General features: G+C 36.2%; 1 protein-coding gene across 1 annotated transcript in view; it reads right to left on the reverse strand.

Moving 5' to 3' along the window:
• The window catches only part of HCN1 (hyperpolarization activated cyclic nucleotide gated potassium channel 1), a 393,513-nt gene that overhangs the window by 53,826 nt on the left and 320,562 nt on the right, over positions 1–19,125 (reverse strand). Inside the window, exon 5 of the mRNA XM_059173942.1 lies at positions 18,366–18,512. Coding sequence (XP_059029925.1) covers positions 18,366–18,512 — 147 coding nt within the window. The remainder of the gene's footprint in view (positions 1–18,365; positions 18,513–19,125) is intronic.

The raw sequence follows: 19,125 nt of genomic DNA on the forward strand, positions 1-19,125 counted from the left end.
ATAAATAGTGGGAAACTAATTTTTTTTTTAAAGATTTTTGTTTATTTATTTCACAGACAGAGATCATAAGTAGGCAGAGAGGCAGGCAGAGAGAGAATGGGAATCAGGCTCCTTGCTGAGCAGAGAGCCCGATGTGGGGCTCGATCCCAGGACCCTGGGATCATGACCTAAGCCGAAGGCAGAGGCTTTAACCCACTGAACCATCCAGGTGCCCCAGTAGGAACCTAAATTCTACCACAATGCCATTTCTCAAATATTTGTTCTCCAATGAGCCCTAAAGAAAAAGGGTTAACCCTGAATTTGTGATCTCTTTTATGAGGCATAGATACTATACTGAAGGAAATCCTGCTAAAAGGTGGGAAAAGGGAAAAAAAAAAACTGGAAGTATTAACGAAAGCTGAGATCTGAATTCTTGCTTTAGAAATATATGTTATATAAACTAATAGATAAAATAGTTAATAAATAGATAATAAATAGATTAAAAAGTTAATAGATATAATAGATTAAAAAGAGTTTCTTCAGTTTTGGTTCATGAAATGACCTGACCTTATTTTGGAATTGGTAAGAAACTTGTAGCTAATACTGGAGCACAAAATTTGGGGTCCGCCATGGAGAAGAAGGTATTTCAACTTTAATAGTATTTTGTCACTTCAGTAGGGCTAAGAAGAGTTTCCAATGGTGGGGTTTCATGGAGGATGGTAAAATATTCCACAGTCAGCTGTAATAAGCAATAAGTGAACATAACAATAAAAACAAGAGAAAGATATTACATGTGGTACCTCGTGTAACATCATCCAAGCCCAGATAATGTTCAGCTGACTCCATGGGGGGCTGTACCGAGGTCAACTTGTAGTTGATTTTAACTGGTGCTGGCGAGCCTTGGTGGGGATGGGACTACAGTAAGACCCAGCAGGTGGTAGGAGCTGAGCAGATACGCGGGCAGGCAGAGCAGGTAGAAGGAGCGCGGGAACGGAAGAAGAAAGGGAGGAAGATGGAGTTTGAGCAGTGGAAAAAGTGCTCGCAAAGACTAGTTTTGTTCCCATCGGGAGATATTTACTTAAAACTCCTAGAAAGCTCTCTCAAGCAAACAGCTTGAGAAACAAGTCTCTGGTGTATAAAAATGTGTTTTTTATTATTCAAAATCTTTCTGTACAAAAACTTCAAGAAGACAAAATGTGAACCACTCAAGGTACTCAAGGTAACCACAGGAGTTGAAAGAAGACAGAGAGGTCATTAAAAGGACCAGATTGACTGTCTGAATGAATGATTTCACATGCAAAATGGCAAAGAAGAATACTGTGGGGGAAAGTGAACATAAGTCAAGTTGCAGAGAAAATCAGAAATTTCAAACAAAAATAATAAAACAGAGAATTCTTCTATCTGTGTTCTTGGATTTCAACTACACAACTTTTCTCTTCATTGTTCTCTCACTCTTTATTTTAGAAAATAATTGGAAGTATATTTTATAAACAATGTAGCTGTACTTTATTTATATGAATAACTTTTTCTATGATGCATTGTCTGTTCAGGTACACCTATTGTAACTGCCTTGATTGTAACACCGCGGGGATAATTTCATATTATTGTTATGGCTTAAAGGAATCCATTAATTTTCTCCCTCTCTGTGGAACTTTTACCCTCAATGTGACGACTATCAGATTGAAACTATAAATTCTAACAAGCATTTGATGAGAAAAAATGTAATTAGAAAGTTATTTGCATTTAAAAGCCCTCTCTCCTCCTATAAAATTGGCTTGCTTCGAGGGTATATACTTTAATAGAAACATCATGTAAGTCTAGAAATGAAGCAAAACTTTTAAAAGCTCTTCTCCATCAATCACATTTCTTTATAGCACATTTTCTTAGAGAACATATTTAATAAAGTTATTAATATCTCTCCATATGTAAAACAAGACTTTTAAAGCTCCTCCTCCATCAATCACAGTCCCTTATAGCACACTGACTTAACTGAGACACACAGTTAAGTTATTAATATCTCTAATTTCCATCTATGTTCTTTATGGCAGTTTTTATAATAAGCTATTTTAGCAATACTTCTGGCTTGAGTTAGAAGTATTGACCATATGCATTAAACTGAGGAATGCTCCATTCTTAAGGGAATCAGACAGGGCCCTGACCTAAATAAGGTACTCCATATTAGCAAGCTTACTGTAAACACTTAAAAAATTGTAATCTTTTTCTTCCTGGAGCGTCTTGTAGTAACAGAAAGTATAGATGTCGTAAAAAACAAAGAAATACAATCATCAAAAAAAAAAAAAAATTCCACAAAGATGAGTGTATTTCAAAGGGGCCAAAGGAAAGAGCTACCAATAGCGAAAGTTTTAACGATTGGTATAACAGTAAAGAATGTAGTGTTAGATTAATCCCAAAGTACAAAATAAATAATCATGAGACCATATTTATACAATATAATTAAACAACGGAGTAAATTAAAAAGCACGGGAAAATAGACAAATCTGTTCAAATTCCAAACAAACTTTTCTCTACTAAATAAAAGCGTAATACAGTAAACAACAATGAAGAACACTGCATTTGATCTTACTTTGATATGTCAGTTTATTTCAAATATGAAAGTCTTTCCTTTCTAGCGCTCCTTTGTCTTGTTTTGCTCAAGTATGATAGAATTATTTATGTTCATTGTTTGGTCCCAGACTAGAGAATATTTTTTAAAGTATCATTCAGACAGAGTAAAGTGCACAAATCTAAAGTGAATTTTCAAATGTATAACCACAACCTCTCTATCCATATTCATCCATTGTCAGTGGACACTTGGGCTGTTTCCATGGTTTGACTACTGTAGACTCTGCTGCAATAAACACTGGGGTGCATGTATCCCTTTGAATTAGTGTTTTTGTAGTCTTTGGGTAAACATCCAGAAATGCAACCGCTGAATTGTAAGGCAGTTCTATTTTTAACTTTTTGAGAAACCTCTGTACTGTTTTCCACAATGGCTATACCTGCACTGATTTCTCTTGAATATTTATTTACCTTAGATTGGAATTACTGGATGATAAGGTAAGCTTATATTTAATTTTAGTGGATACTAGCAAAAGTTTTCTAAAATGATTGTATTATTTTTCTCACATTCTTTGATATTAGCCATTGTAGGTATGCAGAGATATCTTACTGTTTTTAAATTTTTTTCCCACTGCAGTTTTATCTTACATTTCCCCAATGATTAATGTTGTTATGCACATTTTTATAGGCTTACTGATCAGATAAATATCCTGTTTGGTGAACTGCCCAGTCAAATTTTCCTCTTTTTTTTTTTTTTTTTTTTTTTTCCTGTTGTTGGAGTTCTTCTTATAGTCTTGACATGAGTTCTTGGTTGGGATATACTTTGTAAATATCTTCTCCTCATCTGTGACTTGCCTTTTTACTCTCAGCATTAATTTTTTATTATTTTTTTGGTTTAACTTTATGACAATCAGGAAATTGGATTTTGTATATATATGTATAAACAGAGAGAGAGAGCTTTACAAAGGATTTTAAATTAATTTTTTAAAAGATTATTTATTTGAGAGGGAGAGAGAACACACAAGGGGATGGAAGGGCAGAGGGAGAAGCAGACTCTGTGCTGAGCATGGAGCCTAATGAGGCTCTATCCTGGGACCCTGAAATCATGATCTGAGTCAAAGGCAGAGGCCTAACCAACTGAGCTACCCAGGTGCCCCACAAAGGATTTATTTATTTATTTATTTATTTATTTATTATTATTATTTTTTTAAAGGTTTTATTTATTTATTTGACAGAGAGAAATCACAAGTAGATGGAGAGGCAGGCAGAGAGAGAGAGGGAAGCAGGCTCTCTGCTGAACAGGGAGCCCGACGTGGGACTCGATCCCAGGACTCTGAGATCATGACCTGAGCCGAAGGCAGCAGCTTAACCCACTGAGCCACCCAGGCACCCACAAAGGATTTATTTTAACCATAAACCAGTACTTAGGAATTATGCAAAGTCTGAGACCCTGATAAAGTTAAGCAATATTTTTTTGGTCATTATTAAAAAGAATAGTAATATTTTAAGTCTCCTTGAAACACTATATTTCTTTACCAATAACTTAAGTATCATTGGGGAAAGTTCCATTTTGTAAAACATTTAGTTCTCTTCCATTCTACTTTATTTTATTCTACACAGTATAGTTCTAAAATGTTTTAAGCATGGTGGCTATAAATATAATTACCATCATTACAATAATGAATCATAGAGTATCTTAACAAAACAGAGCTGCTGTTACATTGCTAAATTCCTACACCCAACACACCCTGTATTTTTAGACTTTGCAGAACACACAAGACCTTCCTTCTAAGAACTTATATTAGACATTCCAATGTCATCCAGACATACAACTTCTATATTAACATCAAACACGAATAAACAAATATAGTCAAATCTACGTCAACTGACACTTTATCCCCTAGGAGGTCCTATAAAAGAGTGCTGCTAATGTTGCCCTATTTCCCCCAGTTCAGAAACTGGGACTGGTGAGAACTGGAGTAAGTGGATGTGTTAGGGTTTTGTCTTTTTTTTTTTTAAAGGTAAGGATAATTTTAAGAATGAACATAATAAAAATAAGAGACTATTTTTTTATATGCTTTCCAGTATCCAGGTATGGCTTTAAATCTTTTACAAGCATTAATTTATTTTATCCTTGCAAAGTATTATTACTTAAGTATTATTACTACTCCATTTTACAGAAGAGACTGAATAATCTGCTAAAGACCACACACTTGCAAGAGGAATAACCATGGTTTGCTGGGCGACCCAGCTCTCCAACTTAGGGGTTTGATGGATTCTAAGAAGCTATCTTACTTTCTGAGCATATCTGGTATTACCACATACCTGAAAGATTTCGGTATTACCCATAAATTTGTTCTTTTGAAATTTACGTATTTTGAGAGTCTGACATGAGTCTTTGTTGATTGTGGGGCAGCAAACGGATGGCAATGAACTTGGCTATTTTTATTTTACCCACAACAATTATTTCTAAAAACCTGAATCTGAATGCCTTTATTTCTTGGAAAATAAAACAAACTATTCAGGATTGTTCCATGGGTCTTTGCCCTCCTTGTGGCTCTCATGTAGATTAAAGAAAAAAAAGGATTCAATGACCTGCCAAAGATGACATTCTCCTCTTTGTCACTTTTCAGAGGAAGAGGATAATCTTGTGGACACATTTATGGCACTTACTAAAATACAGTTTACCAGGCTTGAATTCTGAGGAGAGAATCTGGAGAATCTGAAAAGAATCTGGAGCTACATCTCCAGCGGATATGACTCAAAATCTCTACTTACAATAACACACTCAAAGTTATAAGCAATCAGGTTTGGAAACCATGGTTCCTAAAATAAAGATGTATCTGAAAGTTTACACCGTTAAGGGACGAAGATATACGTGTATATATTCAGTATAATATAGGTAGTAAAAAAATATGTATATGGGTTAGTCTCTCTCTCTCTCCCTGTGCGTGTGTGCGCACATACATTCAATCCCTGATTCCAAAACTAAATGGCTCTGTGCCCACAGAAAGTGACTCAGATTCTTCAAATTTCAATCTTCCCATCTGTAAAATGGAGATAACATAGCAACTCTATCATAGATTATGATAATTAAATTAACACAAGTAAAACATTAATAAAGTTTACTCAGTGTTATCTGTTTTAAGCACTGTAATTTATAGCTGTACTATAAAATAATATTAATATCAAATGAATTGTATAGACTATATATTCTATATTTATAAAGAACAAATGCTTCAAGGTAATTTGGGAAAAGGATACTGAGTCACGTTCAAAAAAAAAGTGGGGATTGTTGATTCAAAACAAAAGATAAGGTGAGTGCAGAGCTTCTGAAGAAGAAAATGATAAGATATTCTTAGGGGAGAGTCAGTGAAATTCTCTTGTGGCTAAAGCCAAGGAATAAAATACAGAATTCTTATAATAAAGATGTTCCATTGATATAATAAATTCGGAAGGTGAATTGTACATACACATTCTATTATTTTTTTTTAAGAAAGGAAACACATGAAGCAATTTAAAAACAATTTTCCTCAGCATTCCCAACTGGCTTGTACTGATCTGGGTGTTTGCCTTCTAACTTGCAAGATGGTGGACTGCATGTGTGAGAAAATCGGTCCATTCTGGCATATCTTCATGCTTAAAAATGTTCTAAACATTTGTCCAAACATCGGGAAACAAGTTAGGTACTGCTTCAATTTCTTAAACTGAAAGCATTTCCCTTGATTTCTATATCTTATTGGGAAGATTTAAGGTAATCTATTTGTCTAGTCGAGATCATCTGTCTTATTTTTTAAAGAAAGCTTTCACTGCAACTCCTAAATAATCTCAATATCAAAAACTATGTAATAGACTACAAAGCTAAGGAACATTTACCCTTAACATTTGTTTGGGGAGAGTTAAAAGTGTTTAGAAGTAGAAAAAGGAGGATTGCTGAATTAATATGGAATGCCTCAATTTTAGTCTATTGTGGTTTTCCATTTCATTAAAGAAGTAATCAAGTATTTGTGTACTAGCTAAGAGATGCATCGAAAAAAATCTTTAAAAAAAAATGCCTATACACACATCTCTTAAAATATATGAGAAAAAAAATCTCTGTATTTTTTTTAAGAATTTATATTTCTTTTTTTTTAAAGATTTTATTTATTTATTTGACAGAGACAGATCACAAGTAGACACAGAGAGGCAGGCAGAGGAAGAGAGAGGGAAGCAGGCTCCCCGCTGAGCAGAGAGCCCGATGCGGGACTCGATCCCAGGACTCTGAGATCATGACCTGAGCTGAAGGCAGCAGCTTAACCCATTGAGCCACCCAGGAGCCCAAATCTCTGTATTTTTATCACCTTAATAAATGTTTTAATATGTGTATATATTCCTTAAGACAAACTTATTCACCTTAATATATTTATAATCACAATATACATTCAATATTTGTTCCTTTTTCCCTATCTTTATAATATAAAATATTTCCTATTTTGAGACATGGTCCTAGTTGCTATTCTTTTTAATGGCCACATGATATTCCATCTTGTGTTAGTCATAGCTATAATAAGAAAAGCCCAGTAGAGATACAGAGAAATAGTCTGCAATAGCCTCTTTCCTACTGACACTTTTCACCATTACTTATTTTGCAACCCAGCTATATCATTAGTTGCTAGATCAATAGTCTCTTCAAATTATGTTAAAGGCAATTAGTCTAAAATCTCTGCATATACAAATGGCCAATTATGCTGAAGTGGCTTCAGTGAAATCTGCCTGCTTGTAAAGGATTGATCAGAACAAGATGAATTTTGAGATGGACAGATTCAAACATTTTAATGTTTTCTGTTGCTACAGTTCTCAAAGGCATCTAATTTGGTTTTGAGATAGTAAATCTCATTTAAGCCTTACAATACAAATGCAAATGAAGTTTGAAGTTAAGATAGTCTAAGCATCTTGCCATTGATCTGTTTTCCTAGAACACAGGGACATACTGCTCCACTAGGTACCAGGCAGAATAATGACAGTGACAGAAAATTCTCCTAACATTCATTTAAATTTGATTATGAAGCAAGGAAAAAGAGGTAGGAACAGAAGAGCAAACCTATATTAAGGAATTGTGTATTGAAAAGATGTGTGTGTATTGGAGACTCTGTATCTTGGTCCTGCTGTGTAGTATCCCAGGCTGACACCCTACAAGGAGTTGTATAAACTCCATCAGGATGCAGCTCTGGGGGCTTACAAGCAGTAAGCAAGTTGTAAGAATAATTTGCAGAGTAAGTGTTAAGCCTATCTGACGTGGTAAACATAGACTGATCTGAACTGTCAAACAGCAAACAAAGCAGACTGGTATCCAGAAATAGGCTGAACTAAAAAAAATATATTATTAAAATGGAACCAACAGTTAGTAGTGTGAGTTAGAAGACAATCCCAAGAGAAGGAGTTTGGTATTGGAGAATTGGATAAGAACCTATATTTGAGAATTTAAAATACAATTGTCATAAATTCATTTTCATCATTAGTGGTCAGTAACATAAATAATCTGTGTTTAATAGCATATGTACATGTGCAAAGGACATGAGGAAATCAGGCCAGGCCCTAAAACCAGGCAGCATTCTAAGGTTCATTAAACATTCATTTACATGTCATGCTAGCTAGACTTGCGTGGAGCACAGCGCTGTGTTGGCAAGTGTTATAGGCTGAATTGTATCATCCCCAGATGCATATGTTGAAGCCCTAATTCCCAGTGATCCTCTTTGGAAGGTGTCCTTATAAGGAGAGGAAACAGACACCTGGCATATGTTAGCACAGAGAAAAGACCACCGGAGGACAGAGGGAGAGGGCGGACAACTTTACGCCAAGAAGAGAGGTGTCAGAAAGCTCCAACTCTACCGGCCCCTTGATTTTGAACTTGCAGCCTACAGAAGAATGAAAAAACACAATTCTGTCATTTAAGCAATGCAATCTGTTGTATTTTCTTACGGCAACCTAGCAAACTTACAGAGCAAGTTAGGCTGGTAGAATGTGGCAGAAAGAAGGAAGCTGCTCTCTTCTGAATATCTGCCAAGAACCAGAGGAGCCCCAGCTCTGAAACTGAGGGAGTGGCCAGCGGCAAACTAATCCAGTTAGGGTCACTCGGAAATGACAGGGAACACAACCCATATACTTTAACAACTTCTGAGCTCTTTGATCTGGGGAGAAATAAATCCCCAAAGATATTCATCTATATGGAGAAAGGATTTTGCTTTATTTTTGTATTGAGTTGGAAGCATCTCGGGCCGTCAGGTGACAAGAGCAGGTGGCAGGCGGAAATGGCTCTAAAGATCTAGAGATACAGGACTGGGTGCTATTTTATAAATTATTATTTTTTTTAATTTTCATAAAATATATATAACAATTTTATAATATCAAACATTGTGCAGTTTGCAAATATGTTCACCATGCTTTGTGAACCATCACTCCATCGAATGACCTTCCATCATTGGCAGCAAGAACTCTGGAAACTATTAAACAATAATCTCCCCTTCCCCCTACCGTCAGTCCCTGGTGACGCCTCTTACTTTCTGTTGCTATGAATTTGTCTATTCCAGGGACCTCATATAATTGGAATTATATAGTATTGCACAGGACTAATTTTTAAAGTCCTAGAAGTAAACGATGTCCCTAGAGAAACCTTGTAGGGGAGGAAGGGGGGAAGTAATGAACGACGTTAGGAAAAATCAAGGAAAAGGCCCTTGGTCTGGCTTCCTCTCACTGTAATAATGCATGTTCTCTTCCCCACTCCCCTTCGCTGATATCCCTTCCACATCCTCACCAGCACTTGTTATCGCCTGTCTTTTAATAATACCCATTCTAACAAATGTGAAGTGATATCTCAGTGTAGCTTTAATTTCCATTTCCCTGATGACTCATGATGTTGTGTACCCTTCTACCTACCTGCTGGGCATTTGAGTATCTACTTTGGGGAAAAAAAAAAAAGTCTATTCTCATCCTTTGCGTACTTCTAAATTGGACTATTATTTTCCTGCTCTCGAGTTGAGTCCCTTGTATATATTGGATATTCACCTCTTATCACAGGTGGGGTCAGCAAACACCTCCTCCCATGCCATAGGTTGTCTTTCATTTTGCTAATCGTGTCTCCGGCTGTGCAGAAGCTTTTTGGTTTCATGTAGTCCCACTTATTTATATTTGCTTTTGTCACTTGTGCTTTAGGTGTCACATCCAAAAAAAATCACTGCCAACATCAACATCAAGAAGCTTTTTCCCTGTGTTTTCTACTAAGAGTTTTATGGTTTCAAGTTGCACATGTATGTCTTCAATCCATTTAGAATTTCAGTATGGAGTGTCAGCTTTGCTCTGGTAATTAACTATATGTGAACTTTTTACATTTCTGGTATTTTTAGTAATGTACTTTAACTTTTTTTCATCGTTTATTTTTTTCCATGTATTTATATCTTGTGCCTTACAAGCATATGCTAGGCACTTTGAGACTGAAATCATATTTTACAATTTACCTTCCCATCACGCCTGGATCAATGTTTTACACACATTAAGAAATTGATAAATGTTTTTTGTCCATTTGTTTTCTAGAAACTAGGAATGCAAGGGAAAATACACCGAAAGAAGGATAGTCAATTTCTTTGTTTGGCAATGTGACCATAACCAGGCCACTTAAAGTTTTTCTAGCCTTTTATTCCTGTGCCTGTTACATGAATATCTGATAGTTTATAAGATCCTTGTATAACTTTTCAATTATGATTCTAGCCTGTTTTAGTTAATCTTAACTAAACACATTTTACAGGGTATTTTAAAACGCAACAAGTATGTACTTCAACGATTCAGAATTGCACAAGTAAACACGCATTCAGATTATGCTTTCTTCCCTAATAGTCTATTCAACAAATTAAAGGTCAGAAGGACAGTATTATACTCTCAGCCTGATTCATGTTCTGTGAAAATGAAATATACTGACATCATATATTCTACTGGGACACATGATCTGTACCTATTTTCAGCCCGTGGCTCTTCACACTCCATTGTTTAAAAATAGATCAGTTCTGAACTTTGGAGACAGGCTCGAAGGGCATTAACCTCTTTCTCCACAGTTAAGTTTGCCATTTTGCTCTAATCGAGTAAGTATAAATCTGATCATGTTAAAAATAGACCTTTTTACTTTGTACACATTCCAACAGGCTCTCATAAGCAAAGGGGTAGAGGTCACAGAATTCTTCTAATTAATTTTTTAGTTTTAAATACACTTCCTGCTTTTGCTAATCAGTCCTATGATCCTAACATTTTAATGCCAAATTTTAATGCTAAGACATTGTCTCCAGAAAGCTGGCTGTTAAAATGAAGGAAGAACTTATCAGCAGATTGTTTGACTACATTCCAGAAGAAATGAGACATATGATAAGGCTGGGCTTGTTGTCTCTCCTGTGTTTGGCTAACACCCTCTGAATGACCCCCTCATGGCCCTTACGCACAGTTATAATTGGCTATTGAGATTTTTGTCCCTAGGCCACAAGAGCCGTGATAGCTGGGTCTGTATCTTACTCTTCATTGAATCAGAGTAATACCAAAAATTAAATTTTACCGTGCACTTACTGTGTGCCTGATGCATTTCTAATTTTTTATACTTTTTGTTCATTTAATCTTTATAACATCTCTATGAGGTAGTTATTATCACCATCATCCACATTCAAAAATGAGGAAAGTGAAATATATGCAAGTTACTAAATGGCCCAAAGTCATACATAGAGTAGGTTGTGGAGCTGGATTTAAATTGTGTTGGAACCAGGGCCATGCACTTAACCTTGATCCCGCATAGCCCCTCCATAGTAGCTTCTCATTCATTGTTTGTTGTACAACTGAAAGATACACATGACTATTAATGGCACTGAGAGTATTATAAAAGGGATTTAAACTGGATAGTTTAAAACAATTAAACTGGGTCTTCTTGAGCAGCTAGGGGAGAATAGGAGCTTATTATAGGTGAATGGAAGCAGAAGAAAGAAAAGCTTTCTATAACCAGAGCCAGGTCAAAGAAGTGTGTGGAGTGTGGGGCGGTTTCCAGAGATTAATTTGGGCTTTGCAGATGCAGAATTTTGACTATATACAGCCATAGAGGAACTAGAAATTAAAGATTATAGATAATGAATATATAGATCATAAAATAATAGCTTTAATTCACAATGCCAAGCTTCTGAGTATCATCGTAAACACTTTTCTCAGAATATTATGGTTGTTCTGGTCCAAGTATTTTAGTTCACAGTGAAAAGATCACTTCTGAGAATGCTGACAATTCTCACAGAGCCAGTGTTCAGGTCATTATGGCCTAACCTGAGGATGGATGCACAACTTCATCTGCCACTCTGAATCTTCTCCAACCTGAGGTGGCTCCTACTTCAGTTTGGAGAGGGAGACCAACAATGTTTGTTCCATGAGCCACTGACAATACTCCGGGAAGACTTCGTATAGAATAGAAAAAAAAGGCATTTTTTGGGTTCTAGGAATTGGATGGAATATCTATTTACCTTCTATAATGATACTTTATTGAAATATCCCCTTCTCTGGGGCACCTGGGTGGCTGAGTCTGTTAAGCATCTGCTTTGGCTTAGATCATGATCTTAGGGTCCTGGGATTAAGTCCCAGGTAAGGGTGTCTGCTCGTGGGGAGCCTGCTTCTCCCTGTGTTCCCTGCTCATGCTCTCTCTCACTATCCTTCTCTGTCTCTCAAGCAAATAAATAAAATCTAAAAAAAGAAAAAAAAAAGAAATATTCTCTTCTTTCATCCTGACTAATAAATCACTACTGCAAAATCTAAAGTTTAAAAGAAAATAAAAACCAATCACAAGCAAAATAGGACCTTCTGGCTTATGGTATATACATAAAAATCACAATCACAGAGGAATCCAGCATCCTTTTGTTATACATGAGAATCCACATTTTCCATAGTATGATCAAAAGTGATACTAAGAATATTCTCTGGCCAGAGCACTTCAGAGTTCTGGGCATCACTTTTTATCCACATGAACACCACTGTTTTGTTCATAAAATGCTCTCTTTGAGCTCTAACAATCAATGATTCCTTGAGATGATTTTCAAGGTGTGACATCCAAACTTTCTTTGCATTTCTTTATCCAGTAAGTAGTTATTAAGTATGAACTGAAGACTGAAGATATGGTGGAAATCAAGAAGGATAAAGTTCATGCCTTCTTGGATCCCAGACCACACAGGGGTATGTACACAACTAAAAGGCTTATGTGATGGAGAAGGACTTCAAGAGAACTAATTTAGATAAACTTCTCAGGAAGACCTCTTTGAGGAGGTACCACTTTTATTGAAAGAGGAACAGTAAGAATGAACCAGATATTTTTTAAAGGCATTTCAGCAATTTGTCTCCAACGTATGAAAAGATAAATCACCTAATTTATGCCACAGAAATGGAAATGGAAGAGTGCACTCAATGAAGCAGTGTTTCTGTAGCATCCACTAATGCAACTAATTTGCATACGTGTGGTATGAGATTTCTGTAAGAGCTTTCAAAGGTCATACAAGTGAAATACTGCTACTTTACATCTTTGGGAGTCTTCATACTTAAAAGCATTCAGACACACTGAAAAAAAAAAGCTGGGATATAAAAATGGATAAAATATTATAGGGCTTAATTGATCATGAATATAGAATGATTTTCACATTCCTTAACTTTGCATTTTATATTTTTAAGCAATAGATCTTTTGCATATGTTTTTGAGAGGCTGAAGGTTTGACTTACCTTTCATTTCTATACATTCCTGAGTACCCAGACTTGTGTTAGCAGAAATCATTCCTCTTTAGTATATATTAGCATCTCAAATTAGGCTACATATTTTCACAAAAATAAGCCTTCTGCACAATGAAGTATTTTAAGTTAAAAGTTTTGTCGCAATATAAAATGGTGGTTGACTCAACTTTGAATATATGATTAGCAATTATATATGGCATGCGTATGTGTATACTATGCAAATCTTGTATTTTTACCTTCTGTCCCAAAATACATATCAAACAATCCAGCTTTCCTCTTCTGAGTATTCTATTTTCTCTCATTTGACATTTATATCAATCACTCAATGTCTTCTGTGTACCAGGCACTTTCTAGACACTAGGAGCACAGGAGTGAGCAAAATATGCCTTGGCCAAGTTTATGCCTTAACTTCTAAGTTAAAAAGATTTCCTGTGATCTACCACTATGACTAATACAGTAAGTTCATAATACTCCAATTTCATAGGGAGGAAGATATATTTCTCACTGTTCTTACTGAACTTTTCTTCAGAAGACATGTCTGGCTTTTTAAGGTTCAAGTCTTATTTATTTAATTTAATTATTTTTAATTAAATTTAATTATTTATTTTAGTGTTCAAAGATTCATTGTTTATGCGCCCCACCCAGTGCTCCATGCAATATGTGCCCTCCTTAATACCCACCACCAGGACACTTCTTCAAGTTTTATTTAAATAACAACTCTTGTTCTCTCATTACTATGTGTCTTCTTACTTTCTTATCCTACTCATCTTATTTCCATTCTAATAAAGTCTTAACTCGGTATAATATAAAAAAATATGCTTTTGCAGGGTTCTGATGCTAGATGAGCAAAAACTGAAAAGCAGAGAATAAATGGAAAACATCGTTTTCACCTTTTAAGGTGTTAAGTGTCTGAGCATTTAATCATGCTCAGATCTCTAATTCTATTAAGATCTCTAATTTTATTAAGTGGTCAGACAAATCTCTGTTTTTCAGCCATAATTCTGTTAAAGGCTATTCACCCAGTAAATACTTACTGAGTTCCTACCATAACTGCCAAGAAAGATATAAAGATTAAGCCATCGTCTCCAGCCTCAAGAAGCTCATAGTTGGTTTTTTTTTTTTTTAGATTTTATTTATTTATTTATTTGACAGACAAAGATCACAAGAGAGGCAGGCGAGGGGGGTGGGGGAGAGGGGTTCCCTGCCAAGCAGGGAGCCTGATGCAGGGCTCAATCCCAGGGCCCTGAGATCATGACCTAAGCCAAAGGCAGAGGCTTTAACCACTGAGCCACCCAGGCACCCCAAGAAGCTCATAGTCTTAAAAGAGACAAACAATAAACTGATAAGTGATAAATACAATGTGAGAGACAGAGTGCTCAGGGGAAATTAATGAGGAAGTTCATATGGAGTAAGAATGCCTGACAGGAAGTGGAATGTAAGCTGAGTTGGAAAAAATGAAGGTAGAATAGCATGAGGAAAAGCAATGAGACAATTAGCAGCACCTTTCTTTTCTCAGAAAATTATGAACAATTTCTTGTTGATGAGGTATTAACGGAAAAAAGTAAATATGAAGGCAGGGCATCGAGTGTCTCATAGGCCATGTCAAGGAGATTGGACTTTTTCCTCTAGGGGATGGGAGATCATGATCAGGTTCTAGGAAGAGAGGAGAATTGTCAAACTCATGTTTTCTATCAAGCAATATGGTGGCCGTGTGACGGTATGCATTTGAGTTAAAGGCAGGGAGAACAGTTGTGAGTGCACTTCAGATGTTGAATTAAAAAATGCCGAAACCCTGAACTATGGTTTCTGAAAATATGAGGTAAACCACTGGTCATACTTTAGTAACTGAACAGTTGTAGGAGTTAATGTGGTCTCATATGGCTGTGGATGGGGTAAAAATGAAAAGTGCATTTTTTTCCATTGAAGATCAGAGTTAAGGTATTGTGTGGCAAGAGAAAGGGTAGTTAATAAAATACACATGATTAAGAAGGAGTTCTTGTAATCCCAATTTTATACTACACTGTACATTTTGAGCACAGAGGAATGCTTCTCACTGAAGCAAGCAACATTGGGCCTTTTACACTCATTTTTCTTCTGGCTTTCTGTATTTCCTCAATGACATTTTATGTTGGAATCCTAACATTTCTGTGTTTCTTTCTTTAAAAAAAAATATTTTATTTATGTATTTGACAGAGAAAGAGAGAGCACAAGTAGGGGGAGTGGCAGAGGGAAAGGGAGAAACAGGCTCCCTGAGAAGGGAGCCTGACATGGGGCTCGATCCCAGGACCCTGGGATCCTGACTTGAGCTGAAGGCTCAAGACACTTAACTGACTGAACCACCAAGGTGCCCCTTTCCTGTTTCTTTGAAATATATCCTTAGTTTTATAGTGTCTTCCTGTCTTTTGGTTTAGTCTTAATATCTGATACTATCTCTTGGATTATATTCGTCTTTCTGCTATGGCCTCTCCTGTCCTGTCTTTGAATCCCTCTGGGTCCTTGAGAACCCAGCTTGGTTCCAGTGTCCTGAGCTTCTGCCTTTTGGTGAAGGGGATTTGGATTTATTAATTATTATTATTATTTATTATTATTATTTTATTTATTTATTTTTTTTTAGAAAGGGAGAAAGTAGGGGAGGGACGAGTAGAGAGAGCATCTTTTTTTTTTTTTTTTTTTTTTTTTTTTTAGAGAGAGAGAGAATCTTAAGCAGGCTCCATACTCAGCACAGAGCCAACGCAGGGTTCGATCTCATAATCCTGAGATCATGACCTAGAGCCCTATGCTGAGTGAACTGAGCCACCCAGGGGCCCTAGGGGATTTAAATTCAAAACAAATTCTGTAAGCCAACAAAGAGATAAAGCAAAACACATTGACAGTTTTTTTCTTAAACCCATTACTTTATTTTTAAAAATAAAACAATAAATGAAGTTTGAATTGTGTTTCCTAAAGCAAAAAAGAAAAAAAATGATATTCTTATTTGAGGTATTTATAAAGAAAATAAGCTAATCAACAGCAAATTTTGAGCTCCATTATTGGCAAGCTCTTAACTGATAATTCAAGGCTCAAAACAAAACAAAACAGAACAGAACAAAAAAATGAATAACTTTTAGGGACTGCAGAAGCTTAGGAATAGATATAAATGGTAAAGATTTTAGTTGCAATGAAAATATTTACTGAGCATTTAATATATGCTACATGTACTAAGAATTGCAAGAAAAATTAAACTATAAAGAAGCCTTTGCTTTTAAGAACTTTCAAGCGAAAATGGGGAAAACAAATAAGAAACACTAATGATAAAAGAGACAGGAATGGACAAGGAGCACACACGTGTTGTGGACTCAGTGCATTAGGGGTCAGAGAAAAGAGCGATGAAATCTAGGCTGGGAAAAAAAGAAGTTGTAAATAAAGAAATATTTGAACTAAATTTTGCTAACAGATGACAGACATTTCTGAAAAACATATGATGCAAGGTGAGAAATTATAATTGATTTCTGCAAAACAGCAAGTTGCACAGTTTGGCGTTAGACCACTTTGGAACACGTAGAGCAGCAGGGAGAATAAAGCTGGAGATTTAGCCTAGATTGGAGCACAGAAGGGCTGGAATATGAGCCTAGGGAGGCTAAATTTGATATAATTTTATATGTAAAGAGTGAAAGTTTCTCAGCAGAAAAATGAGTAGCTCGTACATATGAAAAGAAAAAAAAAAGATTAATCTGACATCGATGTTTTAAATGGTAGTTAGAGAAAATGGTCCGGAGGCTGGAAGGCAAACAGAGGAGACGGCTCTAACTGTCTGTGTGAGAAGACTAGGGTCAGGACAACAGCGGTGGGGAAGGAAACAGAGTGCAGGTGTGGGGTGGGCGGTCACACTGAACTGACAGCATTGGGCAATTGACTGGACAGGCAGAGCAGAAAAAGATAAAAAAAAATAGACTACAATTTTACATTCCAAATAATTTAAGAGAATGACTAAAACATTTACTGAGAGACTTCAAAAGAAAAATGGTTTAGTAAAAAAAAAAAAAAAAAAAAAGTTTAGTAATGGAAGATAATGACTGTATAACTTAGTTTACTATGTATATGGAGTCAAGGGAAAACCATGCAGATTTTAAGAAAATAGTGTTATTGGTGAGAACTTGGAGCTCAAAATTTACAGAATTAAGGTGCAAAAAGATATGAAAAATAAAAAAGCTAAAGAACAAATTCAGAAATGCAAAATGAAAAGCCAAAGGCTTAGTAATGGTTCAGTGCTAAGGAAGCCCAAAAAAGAGATTCAGGATGTGTGTTTTGTTAACAGTTTAAAAGGACCACAAAGGACCCAAAGACAAAGGCTTTTTGATGAGTAAGAGATCATGGATAGTTTTCAAGGAAACAACTATGGTAAAGAAGTGGCAATCAAACCACACAATGTAATGATTACACAGAACGCATTAATCGTGTAAGAAGGTTGGTAGTAAAAGAAAGAAGGGAAAGAAAAGCAGTGTGAGAAATAAGCACAATCGCGCCAGTATTCTTTTGGTCTAGGAGTGACCAGAACATTCCCATGGGCAGAGAGAAGCCTTCTAGGGAGGGATGTAAAGAAGCTATAAGGCAAACAGGTGATTACTGACATTGAAGTGTTTTAATGAGGAGATAGGAGAAATTAATTACTTGCAACAGCTCAGGTCAGTCTGTAATCAGGGTCTAAGTTCTAATAAACAAGTGAAGTGAACATGGGAAGAGATGAGAAACCAAAACGAAGATGAATAGTTCAGTAAACACGAGAGGAATGAGTGAAAGATACAGACAATGAAGACAGATGAAGGAACTCTGGTAACCACAGATATGGAAAATAAAACCATTCTGACAATCATGATCATAAGAACAATTTTCCAGTACTTCCCCCGCCCCCCAACAATTAAAAGTCTTTATACGGGAGACCATAGCGGAGAATAAAGGCACAAAAGATGTGTCAAGATTCAGTTCTGACTTTTCCTCTGAGTAGTGTCGTAACACGGCCTTGAAGATGTGCCATGAAAAGAGAAAATAAACCATGACCTTGTACCATGGAGCTTGAGGATTGTCCATCTTACCTCTCTCAGAGGATCGTTGAGTTCACTGAGAATGTTCTCCTCGTCAAAGATTTTGCCTTGGTATCTGTGTTCATAGTAGTCGTGTATCTTCTGACGCATATCAGCTGGCAGCTTATGGAAGGACATATATTGTTCCACTTGCTTATACTGTAGGGAGAGGAAAAAGGAAATTAGAAAACATTGTTAGGCTGTATGAGAAATCATCACGTTACCTTGTTGTGCTAAATTCAATAACAGTTGAATAACAGTAACCAAAAGAAGAAATCCTTCAGGGGAAGGAACTAATGTACTAGGATGTAAGGCATCTACTGTGCGTCACATACTCTGCGAGGGATTTAGTAGATAAGCATTTCCTGTGGAGAACTGAGAGGTGGAGGGGCATGAAAGGAGTTCAGAGTGAATTCAAGGGTGTCACCCCAGAAAAGCCAGTGAGGAGACAAAAAAAAAAAAACATGATTTCACTTTTTTGGAATCTTTTTTTTCACTGCTTTCTAAAAGAAGTATCATGTTGATGTTTGGCCCCTCATCTGGATATAGAATTTCCTAAGATTGGGTAGAACAAGAAGTTTTATCTTAGACCTTTTAGCAAAAGATCAGACCTAATTAAAATTTGAATTTAGTGACAGAGAGCTTGGCAGCTGTTTTTAAGTCATAGATACTCAAGCAACACAGATGGCCTGAAAAGGGAGAGAATATGTCACCCTTCAATTTAGGACTTAAAGGATATCAGGGTGAGAGGCCAGGTCCATGAAATTTTAGG

This window comes from Mustela lutreola, chromosome 5, assembly GCF_030435805.1.
Source record: "Mustela lutreola isolate mMusLut2 chromosome 5, mMusLut2.pri, whole genome shotgun sequence".
Classification (NCBI taxonomy): domain Eukaryota; kingdom Metazoa; phylum Chordata; class Mammalia; order Carnivora; family Mustelidae; genus Mustela; species Mustela lutreola.